At 36.3% G+C, this 14,068-nt stretch overlaps 2 protein-coding genes across 2 annotated transcripts; both read left to right on the top strand.

Annotated features, from left to right (window-relative positions):
• Window positions 1-371: 371 nt before the first annotated feature.
• LOC101968705 (olfactory receptor 11G2) lies at window positions 372-1,319 on the top strand. Its single transcript, XM_013365738.3, has one exon. The coding sequence runs from the start codon at window positions 384-386 to the stop codon at window positions 1,317-1,319; it is 936 nt and encodes a 311-aa protein (XP_013221192.2). The 5' UTR covers window positions 372-383.
• An 11,588-nt stretch (window positions 1,320-12,907) lies between these two features.
• LOC101959408 (olfactory receptor 11H4) lies at window positions 12,908-13,834 on the top strand. Its single transcript, XM_005341397.2, has one exon. The coding sequence runs from the start codon at window positions 12,908-12,910 to the stop codon at window positions 13,832-13,834; it is 927 nt and encodes a 308-aa protein (XP_005341454.2).
• Window positions 13,835-14,068: the final 234 nt, after the last annotated feature.

Genomic DNA, 14,068 nt, shown 5'->3' with positions numbered 1-14,068 from the left:
CATTAAACTATATTTTTATTTACTGCATATGTTCCATACATTTCCTAACAAAGAAATTTCTGTGTCTATACACTGATACTCAGTGACTTCTAGTGTCTTTCACAGATCAACATCTATAATCAAACAGAACGTTATTTCAGGAATAGAGGAAAAATCTACCTACTGCTGTATAAATGTTAACTGCAATTATGAAGATGACTTTAAAACATATTTGGGGTGGCTGGGGATACAGCTCAGTCGGTAGAGTCTTACCTTGCATGCACAAGGCCCTGGGTTCGATCCCCAGCACACACACACACACACACACACACAAAAATCTGGGTTTTAATTTGTCTTTGCACTATTGTTTGGTAATTGTGTGTGATTTTACAACTCACAGACACATGAAAACCTTCAGCTTCCCCAGTAACTCCAGCACCATCACTGGATTCATTCTCTTGGGCTTCCCTGGACCCAGGGAGAAGCAGATCTTCCTCTTCGTGCTCTTCTCCACTGTCTACCTCCTGACCCTCATGGGCAATGGTTCCATCATCTGTGCCGTGCACTGGGATCAGAGACTACACACCCCCATGTACATCCTGCTGGCCAACTTCTCCTTCCTAGAGATCTGGTATGTCACCTCTACAGTCCCCAACATGTTGGCCAACTTCCTGTCTGACACTAAGGTCATCTCCTTCACTGGGTGCTTCCTGCAGTTCTATTTCTTCTTCTCCTTGGGTTCTACAGAATGCTTCTTTCTAGCAGTTATGGCATTTGATCGGTACCTTGCTATCTGCAGGCCCCTACGCTATCCAGCCATTATGACGAGACATCTCTGCACCAATCTTGTGGTCAGCTGCTGGATTCTTGGTTTTCTCTGGTTCTTGATTCCCATCATCATCATTTCCCAAATGTCCTTCTGTGGATCCAGGACTATTGACCACTTCCTCTGTGATCCAGGTCCTCTTCTAGCACTCACTTGCAAAAGAGCTCTTTTAATAGAACTTGTCTTCTCCTCCTTAAGTCCTCTGCCTCTTGTTATCCCCTTTCTCTTCATCATGGGGTCTTATATTCTTGTCCTCAGAGCTGTATTGAAGGTCCCATCAGCAGCTGGAAAAAGAAAGGCCTTCTCCACCTGTGGGTCTCACCTGGCTGTGGTCTCACTCTTCTATGGCTCAGTACTGGTCATGTACGGAAGCCCAACATCTGAGCATGAAGCTGGGATGCAGAAGATTGTGACTCTGTTTTATTCTGTTCTGACCCCACTCCTTAACCCTGTGATATATAGTCTTAGGAACAAAGATATGAAAAAAGCTCTGCAGAAATTTCTAGTAACATAAAAAATATTAATGAAAAACACCCTGAGCAATAAACTTGTATTTAACTTTTACAGATTTTTTTAAAAATTTGTATTTATTCAGATGCATCTTAATATTGACCAAAACCTGTAACCCCTATGGCATGGTTCCATAAATCTTGACCATTTATTCTGTTGCTTAGCTGCCTTAATTTTTTTTTATCAAATGCTAGACTTTGTATTTTAAACATTACTAAGGCAATGAACATAGTAATTCCAATCCTTATAACAAATAGAGTAGAAGCATATTGTTTGGATCCCATTTAAGGATTCTTCTTAGGTGTTCATAAAATGAACTAGTTGAGGTCTTATGCCTAAATTATTCCCCTTACTCTAGGAACATAGCTTTTCTGGGTTTCAGCTACAAGCCTGGACTGTATATACAGATGCAAACTTAGCAGGTTTTGACCACAATTTCTGTACTCCTTGAACTCTCTGACTCCCAAAACTGCTTGGCTGTTTAGACTCTTACCTCTAGCTTCTACCAAATTTCTTGAAATCTCATTTTGTATATAAACAACATAGAAATCCAAAAAGCCCTTGAAGGAAGATTATATCATGTTTTTGGCCTTACTTCTCTGCAAATCTCTCTAGGATTTCTATCTCAAGCCCCAACTACTTTAACAGCTACACATTCCAAATTCAATTCTCTGGATCTTTTGGTTTTAGAGAAATTATTGCTCTCTCCCATAACCTGCCAAGATGTCAATCAATCTGCTGACCACATGACATCACAAAGCAGGACTCCTCTGCTTTGAAACCTTACCCCTGCCTTTGATGTAGCCACTTAAATAAACCACCAGAGCCATTTTGTCTTTGTCTAGTTCAAGAACACATGTGGACTAGATCTATCAGGGGATTCACTTTTGTAAATATATTTCTGAGTGTTTACGTTTTATTATTTATTAATTATTTGAGATATTAAGACTTAAGGTGGCTTAATTATTTGTAATATTAAGATTTAGAGTGGCTCTTTAAGGTGGCTCAAATTCCTCTGGGCAGAAGAACCCTCCAATGAGACTCTGGCTATCTTCCCCTCAAAAAACTGTCACATATCCTCAAGAGGAAACACGTGGCAAATGTGGAACTCACCCACTTGTTTTTCTGTTTGCCTTGGAATTCTAGACCCTGAAGTCTTGATTATATATTTTGACCAGATTTTACAGTTATTTTTGATGGCAACTACTTTTGGTTTAATACATGCTGCTCAGTCATGAATATAACCAGAAAGTCTTTTATATCTAAATTCCACAATTCTTACTTCTTCACTCACTCTCAAATGCACTTACTTGTAGTAAGTGCAAAAACCACAAATCAGAGATAGATGGACAGATGTAGGTGGCCTAACCCTGTCTGGGCTGTGGACCTGCTTTCAGTTTCATTGTAACCAACTCTAAATCCCTGAGGACTCCTCCCCTGCAAGCAAAAGGGGAAAGGTTGCTCACCATAACTTGGGAGGTAAAACCAGGACCACAGAAGCATATCTAGGCCATTTGTTTTAATGAGAGGCACCTGACAATAATGGAACAGTACAAACATTTACTTGGGATTTATACTGGAAATTTGAACAGGTTCTCCCTAAACTTCCTCCTAGACCTCAAGTGAAATGCCTTCACCTTTTAATACCTATTTTTCAGATGAAGAAAATGAAAATTAGGAATCATGAATTGATTTTCCAAGGATAATAATTTTAATTATAAAAATTAAAATTACCTTTCTAGCACTCTTTTTTATTAGTTCTTTTCACATATTTATATGTTGACCTATTATGTGCCAGATACTCTTCCTGGTGATAGTGGTATAATAACTTGAATGGATAGAAAAAAATTGACACATAAATAAAAAGACTGCTGGTGTGTCACCTGGCCACCACTCTTTTCAATAGCCTTAGTTGCTTTAGCTTAGTACTAATTTTATATTTCTATCATTAGTACTTCTCACTCATTCACCAGTCATATCACAATAATTTTGCTTCCTTAATGCACATAAAGAACATTTGAATAAGAAAATTAACAAAAAATATATAAACAGTATCAAAAAAAATATTCTTAAACATATGGACTGAGCACTCACTCATAAAAAGAGAAAAGCAAAAAAGCTTGTAATGTTGTCTTATTTCAACCTATCAGACTGACAAAGATCAAAAAGTTTGATAATGCACTGTATGGTTGATTATACTGAAATGGGTTCTCTCACACTTAGCAGAAGAAGTGTAAGTTTTACAAACTCTAGGATTGACTAAGTAAATTTAACCCAGCAATTCAATTTCTTGGATATTTAGCCTGTTGATATTCTCATCCATATGAAAAATGATAAAAGAACATGAATATTTGTTGTAGCATTGTTGTAACAGTAAAATGTTGACAAAGCTTCAGTTCCCATTAAAATATGACTAGTTAAATAAGTTATGATCACTCATACAATGGAATACCATATCTTCAATTTTATAAAATATAAAGCAGATCCATTTGTAATATCTCCAAGATATATTAAGTGAAAAAAGCAAAGGAAGCAGTAGTATATTGCAGCTACCTGTCACCTAAACATGTTTGATATCCAAGGAGATGGAGACCAAAAGAATTGATAACTTGGGTTACTTTAGGCAAGGAGAATTTGGTATTTAAAGAACAAGAGAGACAAAAGCACTATGCAAATTTAACTCAATTCTGATTAAGGTTCTGATGATGTTCTTCAAGGAAATAGAAAAAGCAGTCATGAAATTCATTTGGAAAAATAAGAGGTCCAGAATAGCAAAAGCAATCCTTGGAAAAAAAAAAAAGTGAAGCAAGAGGCATCACAATACCAGACCTTAAATTATACCACAGAGCTATAGTGAAAAAAACAGCATGGTATTGGCACCAAAACAGATATGAAGACTAATGGAACAGTAGGCACAAAAACAAACCCACATAAATACAATTATCTCATACTAGATCAAGGAATCAAAAATATACATTGGAGAAAAGATAGCCTGTTCAACAAATGCTGCTAGGAAAACTGAAAATCCATATGTAATAAAATAAAATTAGGCCCACATCTCTCACCCTGCACAAAACTCAATTCTAAGTGAATCAAGTACCTGAGCATTAGACCAGAGACCCAGCACCTACTAGGAGAAAAACTAGGCCCAAAACTCCATCATGTTGGCTTAGGAACCAAATTCCTCAACAAGACTCCTAAAGCACAATAAGTAAAATCAAGAATCACTAGATGAGATGGATTCAAACTAAAAATCTTCTTCACAACAAAGGAAACAATCAGGAAAGTAAAGATACAGCCTACAGAATGGGAGAAAATCTTTACTACTTGCACCTCAGATATAGCACTAATCTCCAGGACATATAAAGAACACAAAAAACTTAACATCAAAAAAATAAAATAACCAATCAATAAATGGGCAAAGGTACTAAACAGACACTTCACAGAAGAAGAAATACAAATAGACAACAAATATATAAAACAGTGTTCAACATCACTAGCTATTAGAGAAATGCTACATTAAAACTACACTGAGATTTCATCTCATTCTAGACAGAATGGCAAATATCAATAATATGAGTAATAATAAATGTCGACAAGGATGTGGGGGAAAAGGTACACTCATACTTTGCTAGTGGGACTGCAAACTGGTGCAACCACTCTGGAAAGCAGTATGGAAATTCCTCAGAAAATTGGAATGGAACCACCATCTGACCCAGTTATCCCACTTTTCTGCTTATACCCAAAGAACTTAAAATGAGCATGATATAGTGACTCAGACACATCAATGTCCACAGAAGCTCAATTCACAATAGCTAAGCTATGGAACCGACCTAGGTGCCCTTCAATAGAGGAATTGATAAAGAAAATGTGGTACATATAACAATGGAATATTACTCAACCTTAAAGAAGAATGAAATTATGGCATTTTCCAGTAAATGGATAGGACTAGAGACTATCACACTAAGTAAAAAAAAAGTCAATCCCAAAATAAACAAAGGCTGAATGTTCTCTCTGATATGTAGATGCTGACTAACAATAGGCAGGGGGGAGGGAAGAGTGGAGGTTCTACAGATTGGACAGGGAGGATGGGGAAAAGGAAGAAGGGATGGGAATGAGAAAGACAGCAGAATGAATAGATCATAAATTTTCTATGTTCATATATGAATACACAACCAGTGTAACTTCACATCATGTACAACTACAAGAATGGGAATTTATACTCCATATATGTATGATATATCAAAATACATTCTGTTTCCATGTATAACTAAAAAGAACAACAAAAGAAAAAAAGGAAGAGCTCTGCTTCTTTGTTACTATGTCCTCAGATGCTTTCCTGTGCCAAGTCCTTCTGCCATGATATTCAACCTGAACTTGGCCCCAGAGTTATGAAGTCAGCCCATCACGAACTAAACATTTGAAATCATGAGCTAAAATAAACTTTCCTGCTCTATGTTGTTCTTGTCAGGTCTTGTGGTCACAGCAATGCATAAGCTAACTAAAACAGAAATTGGTACCAAGAAGTGGGGTCATTGCTATGACTAACCTGATCATGGTCTGAAGCCTTTAGAGCTGTTTTACTGGAGATGAATAAGATGAATAAGAGACCTCTTGAAAGGTTTAGAGACACAAACTGAAAAATTTACAAGGCCATAAGCAGAGCTTAATGGGAGATTCTGGTGGGAGCTCAGCAGACCAGAATGCCAATAGGACTGCAGAAGTTTCAGAGGAGAAGAATTCTATTGGAAACTGAACTAGAAGCTATTCATGTTATGTTGTGACAAAGAAGTTGTCTACATTTTGCCCATGTCCTTAGACTTTCTGTGAGGTGGAATTTAAAGGTAATGGACTAATTATCTAATGGAGGAAATTTCAAGGCAGCACAACATTCAGGGGATGTCATGGGTATTGCCAGCAGCTTTTAGCCAAGTTAATTTTGAAAATAGGGAGTAGAAAACAGAGCAAAAAGATTTGAAAATTTTGAAATTTGGCCAGAAAATTGCAAGTAAAACTAGAGCTAAGGAAATTGTGGTTGTTAAAGAGATTATAGCCACTAAAGAAATGCTAAGTACTTTACCCAGAAACAATAGGAAAGACAGTTTGAGAGCACCTCAGCAATTGGCAAGATCATACCCATCTCAGTTTCAAGATGTAAAAGTAAAAATTCCTTTGAGAACAAAACAGTGGGGCACACTGTTTGCACAGAAGGGTGCCTAGGAAGTTGCTTCACCATGCTTAGCCACCCAGGCACTCAGAGGCTACTGCAGCATTAGTTCCTGGAGGCTTGGCTACTTCTAAAAACTGATGGGAGTCTTTGGTATCAACCCCGTGATGCTGTTCTACAGGATTGCAGGATGCTGGAGTGAGGTGATCACTGAGGCTTCCACTAAGATTTCAAAGGAATGTCTGGGAGGCCAAGCAAAATGCCACAGGGTCAGAGTCCCCGTGGGCTACCCCTGAGAGTGTGATACATGAAGATGTGTGGAGGAAACTGAAGCTGCAGTAAAGACCCACGGGATAAAGAGATGCCAATATTTGAGGTATCAGCCAAGGAAAGTTGCAGGAATTAAGCAGAAACAAGCTATGTGGGCTGCAACCAGAAAGACTATCCAGGAGGAGCTACAAAAGCCCTTTGGAGAGAACATCAGGATGCCATATTCCCAGATGCTGAATGTGGAGTTACAGAACTTGTTTGCCAAGTAGGATTTCAGTCTTGCTTTGGTCCCATCCATTCTTTCTGTTTCTACTTCTCCCTTGTGGAACGGAAATGTTTATTCTGTGCTATTATATATTGAATATATATAAACTTGCTTTTGATTTTTACAAGGGCTCATGCTGAGCATTTGCCTTGAGTCTCAGGAGACTTCGAACTTTAAAAAATCCAAATGATGGGGAGGGCAGTCTTCTAATTTAATGGTGCTGAATATCTACATGATAAATAATGAAGCTGGAGTTTACACTAAAGTTACATATAAAACTTAGCTCATGACTCATAAGACTTAAACATAAGACTAACAGAACTCTGAGAAGAAAGCATAGGTGGAAAGTTTTATGATATTGATTTTGGCAATAATTTTTTGGATATGGCACAAAAGGCCTGGGAACCAAAGAAAAAAAATAGGTAACTTGGATATCAGGATTAAGAACTTTTATATACCAAATAACACTATAAACAAAAAGAAAAATCAACCCATGGAAGAAGAGAAAATAATTACAAACCACAGATCTGATAAGGGATTAATATCCCAAACATATGAAGAACTCCTCCAACTCAACAATGACATACTTTTTTTAATGAGCAAAGAACTTAAACAGGCATGCCTAAAAAAAGATATACGAATTCTTAATAAGCACATGCCAACATGCATAATATTACTAATCATTTAGGAAATGCAAACCAGAATCACAATTAGATTCCACCTCACAGCCATTTGCATGGCTATTACTTTTCAATAAAAAATGTTACACATGCTGTGAGCTTGAACCTTGAAGACATTATGCTAAATTAAATAAGCCAGGACAAATAATGTGTGATTCTACTTATGAAAGCAACTTATGGAGACACAAAGTAGAATGATGGGTGATTGCCAGGAACTGGAAGAGACTGTAACTGGGAGTTATTGTTTAATGAGTAAAGAATTTCAATTTGGAATCATGAAAATTTTCCAGAGATAGACAGTGGTGATGGTTGCATAACAATGTAAATATACTTAATGTTACTGAACGGCACACTCAGAAATGGTTAAAGTGGTATTTTTATATTACTATATATTATATTGTAGTTATACTTTACCAAAACAAAAAAGATTAGAATCAACAAAAGAGCTAATAGGGGAAAACACAATAATGAAAATATTTGAATAATACAAAAAAAGACAAGGGGGTCTGGGTTTGTGGCTAATGATGGAGCACTCATCTAGCACATATGGGCTACTGGATTTGATCCTCAGCACCACATAAAAATAAAATAAAGATATTGTGTCCACCTACAGCTAAAAAATACATATAAAACAGACAAAAAAAGAAGGAATAAGACCAAAGAACAGGTAAGACAAATAAAACACAAATAGTTTAAAAATAAAAATTGAAAGCAAAAAATTTACAGATGTTTAAATGTGTGGAAAGAGTATAAACAATGGACACTATGAACTCTACATTTCATAATGAAAAGATTTTCCTGAAAATAAACAGTTCTCTAGAATTCAGATGTCTCATCATTGCCTTTTAGAACATTCTTCCTGCCTTTGCTCTGGGGTCCAATTTACCCTAAACTGTATGAACACTGTGGAGGGAAGAAAGGCGACTGCACCAAGCACTCTTGAGGGTATCATAAGCCAGCCCCAGGGAAGGCAGAAGACATCAAAATAACATCTAAGATAAAAACCTTAATTGCACCCTTGAGAGTCCCAACAACTCCCTTTTCCTTCACTTGGCTGTACCCCCTTTCTGAAATCACTTCATGAAGTTTATAACCACCCTGATTTCAGCCACCTTGCAGCAAGAGTAACTAATGTATAAAATTCACCTGTTAAACTTTTCTGGCTGCATAAAACAAGTGAAGGTCTGGGTAGCTGGAGGTGATTGAGGTCTCTTAGACAGATGCTCCTCAAATTACTGTGGGGTTATTTACTAATAAAACATTGTAAGCTGAAAATATCATGTCAAAAATGCATTAAATGCACCTAACCTACCAAAGATCATAGCAACACAGTTCACTGTGGAGCATGGGTTGTTTCCCATTATGATCACTCACCTGCCACTACCCAGCATCTTAAGAGTGTATCCTGCTGTCTATCACTAGCCCAAGAAAAGAAAAAATTCAAAGTACAGTTTCTACTGTATGCTTACCACTTTTGTGCCATCATGAAGTAGAAAATTGTAAGTGGTATCATTGTAAATGAAGGTCCACCTGTATAGACCTTGATAAAAATATAAATCAATTATTGTCCACAAACTCAAGGGCTGATTGTAAAACTGTGCTCCTTCCCTGGGATGTTTTTATGGCCCAACAGAAGTAGTTGTCACCGTTTCTTTTGAGAACTTCAGAAAAGAGAAAAGGAGTTTTGACAGTTAACTTTGTGTATCCAAGGACTCTTGAAGTCAGACCTGGGTCTGGCTGGATTCCATGCAAAGGAAAAAGAGGCATCCTTGGGAAGAAACAGATTTGGTGTTTATTCTCCGATCTATCCCCATTTAGACCTGTCTTGAAAGGTAAGTAACTTTTCTCCCTGTCTAAACATCCCTAATGTTTATGCTAACTCCAGTGAATCCCTTTTTATTATTAACATATTTTGCAAACTTTTGTGGGCTTCTGGCTATGTGACTTCATCCTCAACATCTTCAATATCATCGTAATAAATTATGTTATAATGAACCTTTGACTCTAATGCCCAACTACTCAGATCTCCCTCAATTAAACACTTCTTTAATTTTCTAGACTAATGATTCACAAGAGAATGCTTTATTGTTTAGATAAATTACATAATTTGGTATTAGAAGATTGTTTGATGGTGTGCTTAATAATTCACTTTCTATAATTCCCCAATTATAAAATATAACTTATTCTCATGACTCTTATGCACATCCCAGGTAATGTAACACCCTTTCTTTAATTGTTTGTTTTCTGCATCTTACATTACTAACATTATTATGTTTTTATATATTTCCCCTTTGTATCAGACCAAACTTAGAAACACACAGTTTCCAAGTTTCAGAGTATTCAAGAAAGTCAGTAAGATAAATCTGAGTCACTCAAGAGTACTGCCTGTAGCTTTGGTGTGTGATACATTGTAACTCTTCCTTTCTCATCAGCTGTATCCTTTTCTTCTAAAGCAACATTTCTAGTCCTTCCTTAGGAGAAATCCATTTTTCTTTTTGGGTCATATTTGTAGCTATTCCATTCCATGATTGGACTATCAAATATTTACATTACAATCTCCAGCATTCACAAAGATCTCCTATGTGCTCAGATCAGATTCAAAATCTTTTTCATTTCTTTTTTTTTCTCTCTCTCTTTTTTTTTTTTTTGTACTAGAGATGAAACTCAGGGTGCTTAACCATTGAATCACATTCTCAGACTTTTTATTTTGAAATAAGTTCTTGTTGAGTTGCTTAGGGCCTCACTAAGTTACTGAGGCTGGCTTTGAACTTGTAATCCACCTGCCTCAGTCTCCTGAGCCACTATGATTATAGGCAAGTGCCACCTTTCCTGGTCTGATTTGAAATATTTTGAGAGGAAAAATCAACAGGATTTGGTGACTGATTATATATGAGAGATGACAGAATTAAGAAGGTACCTTGAATGACTTTCATGTCTCTGGCTTTAGCAATGCTAAATGGATTGGTGAAGGAAAGTGTAACCATTCACCAAGAATCTAATATAAAGAAGGAGGAGATCTTACAAAGAAAAGACAGAACAGAGCAAAATCGTGATTATAGGTTTGAAAACCTAAGAGGATACATGACTAGAGAGGGATACAAGACAAGTTGAGATTAATGAGAAATAAGCCAAATATAATAATAAATAAGCCAAAAATAATGCTAAATATAGCCAAATTTGTAAATTTGGTCAGAGTCACACAAGACTCTGCCTAGTGATGTTTAGATTGGGGACTCAGTGACATTCATAAATTGAATAAATGAGTGTTTTGTTAGAGGATTAACAAATTTGTAATTTCTTCAACCATTAATGCATTCAAGTACCTACTGTGCACCAAAAACTGAGTCATCTGAGAATATCAAAGTAAGTACATTACTTATAAATTATGGAAGTTTTAAATCCAAATGGAAACACATAAACCCATGATTTGATCATTATAGCATATATGTACCAGTAAATAAATACATAATATGCTATGGAATTATTAAATGGAGTTTCTCTTATATGTAATCTGGTTTTGCCTTGATTACTTCAATATATGGTAGACATCAAAAAATTGCCAAAATATTTATCTCTAAAAATGAAAGCACTCTATATTCATTGCTCTAATTACTAATTTTTTTAAATCACTATAAGCTCACTTTATGAGTCAAATGTACTATGATGTATATGGAAGAATGCTTCTTATAGTGGTGATTGTGACAGAAAACATCAGTAACATTATCAGGTGTGGATTAAATCTGTAGTCTAGAAGGCAATGCAGCTATTGAATTGATCATATAGAGATTTTCAAAATATAAAAAACTAAAATATTATAATATGTTTAAAAGTCAGTTATAAAGCAATGCATTTTGAAAAACCATTTTAATTTTCAAAGAAAAGATGAATGCAGTAGAGTTAAAATGTATTTTCTTTGAGAAATGGGATTATTTTATTTTTTTATTTTTATATATATTTTAATATTAATTATAAAATTTTATTTTAAGTAATTTTTAACATTGTAATATTAATACATGTAAATAACAAAACATAGGTAGCATTTTAAATTATTTGAAATGTGCTGAATAATGTGATGTTAATAAATGTCCTTGTTTATTGAGGTTTATTGAATATTTTATATGTCTATTAAATATATATATATATATATAGTATAACATCAAAGTGAAACAAAATATCATTTCTGTTCAACAACATTTAGAGCTCTGTTATGTCTGCTTATTTGTCCATTGGACTTCTAATAACTGACCTTACAAATTTATACCGATTCCAAATTTTCTGCAACAGTTGGAATAGCAGTCAAATGACAGAACTGTCATCTGTAATATGTAGATATCATAGGATTGAATCTTTGCAGTGGAACGATATTATTTTGAAACCAGTCATTTATCTCAATGAAACATTCATGGTAAAATGATATAAAATGCTGTTATTTATTTAAAGGTAATAGAGATTCTATTGATAAATTAGCTTAAAATAAAAGTATGAAGGCATATTCTAAGGTAACTAGTAACTCCATGCTCTCCAGCAGAATATTGTTCTGACATTCTGCCTAGTTTCTGTGTTGAGACTTACAGATTATTAATATACGGTGGAAGAAAATTATTCTGATATGAACAACTCAGAGATTGTAATGGACATTCACAGCCCTAGAGTTCCTAAGAATTATACTAAGTACCTTCCACATGAAGAGAGATGTCCCCCAAAAAAGTAGTTATTCCAATCCACTGCTGTTTATAAAAATAAATGTGTTGGGGCTGGGATGTAGCTCAGTGGTAGTGCTTGCCTTGCAAGTGTGAGGTTCAAACTTCAGCATCACATAAAAAATAAATTAATAAACAAATATATTGTGTGTCCATCTACAATTAATTGGAAATTAACCAAGGGGGCTCGCAAACTGGAAGCACTCTTCAGCCTTTCATATACTTCTGAGTTTTCAAAATTTCAGAAGGAAGAAGGGATCCTTTTAGATCTTATTCATTGAAAACAAAACCCCAAATAATATAAAGATTCTATTGTTATGAATATAGACTTACTGAAATTTGGGTTCATTGGGAAAGTTAATTAATTGGTTGCTTGTAAATAAGAGCTAGGAAACAATGGAGGCATTATTCCAAAGTAATTGCCAAATAGCCAACAGATGTACCTTGATAATAGGTTTCCTCCAAGATGGTATAATGGTGTTTTTGATCTTCTCTGCAGCTCTTGGATTCATGAATAATTCAAAGACAAGCACTGAGACCACATTTGTCCTCCTCGGCTTCCCTGGATGCCAGGAGATGCAGAGTTTCCTCTTTTCGCTGTTCTTTGGGGTCTATGTATTTACCATAATGGGAAATGGGACCATCGTCTACGCAGTGAGCCTGGACAGACGGCTCCATACCCCAATGTACATTCTGCTAGCGAACTTTGCTTTCCTTGAAATCTGCTACATCACTTCCACTGTGCCCAAAATGTTGGTCAATTTCCTCTCAGAGACAAAATCCATCTCTTCTGTTGGCTGTTTCCTCCAGTTCTATTTTTTTACTTCCCTGGGTACAACCGAAACATACTTCCTCTGCATCATGGCATATGATCGCTACCTGGCTATTTGCCGTCCACTGCACTACCCAACCATCATGACCCCACGCCTGTGCTACATTTTGATTTCTCTGTGCTGGGTGTTCGGGTTCCTCAGTTACTCTGTCTCCACTGTGCAACTCTCTCAATTGTCTTTCTGTGGATCCAACATCATTGATCACTTTTTGTGTGACATGGACCCTCTGATAGCTCTGTCTTGTGCTCCAGCTCCTATCACTGAGATTCTCCTCTATACCCTGAGCTCCCTCATTATCATCCTCACCCTTCTGTACATCCTGGGCTCCTACACTCTTTTACTGATAACTGTGTTAAAAGTCCCGTCAGCAGCTGGCCGGCGGAAAGCCTTTTCTACCTGCGGATCACATCTGACGGTGGTGTGTTTATTTTTTGGAGCCCTCCTGGCAATGTATGTGAGCCCCACAGCCGATAACCCAGCTGCAATGCAGAAGATCATGACTTTGTTTTACTCGGTGGTGACTCCCTTCTTAAACCCTCTGATTTACAGTTTACGAAACAAAGAGATGAAGGCTGCACTGAAGAAAGTCCTGAGGATACAATAAGCATAAAGCAAAATCAATCTATGTGAGGCCAAGCAAACCACTGACCAGACACAAAAGATCAGTTAAGAAGACTTGATTTTCTGCAACCATTTCTCAATACACACTTTAAAGAAGATGTCTTCTCAGAAGAGTCCCTCATTGTTTTACTCCACAACTAACCTGACAGAGCTAAACCACATTGGAGTCTTATTACATTCCAGATGTAACAACCACATTTTCAAGTTGGGTAACTGC

Source organism: Ictidomys tridecemlineatus, chromosome 5 (assembly GCF_052094955.1).
Source record: "Ictidomys tridecemlineatus isolate mIctTri1 chromosome 5, mIctTri1.hap1, whole genome shotgun sequence".
Taxonomy (NCBI): Eukaryota; Metazoa; Chordata; class Mammalia; order Rodentia; family Sciuridae; genus Ictidomys; species Ictidomys tridecemlineatus.
This window is presented reverse-complemented; position numbering and strand designations above follow the sequence as displayed.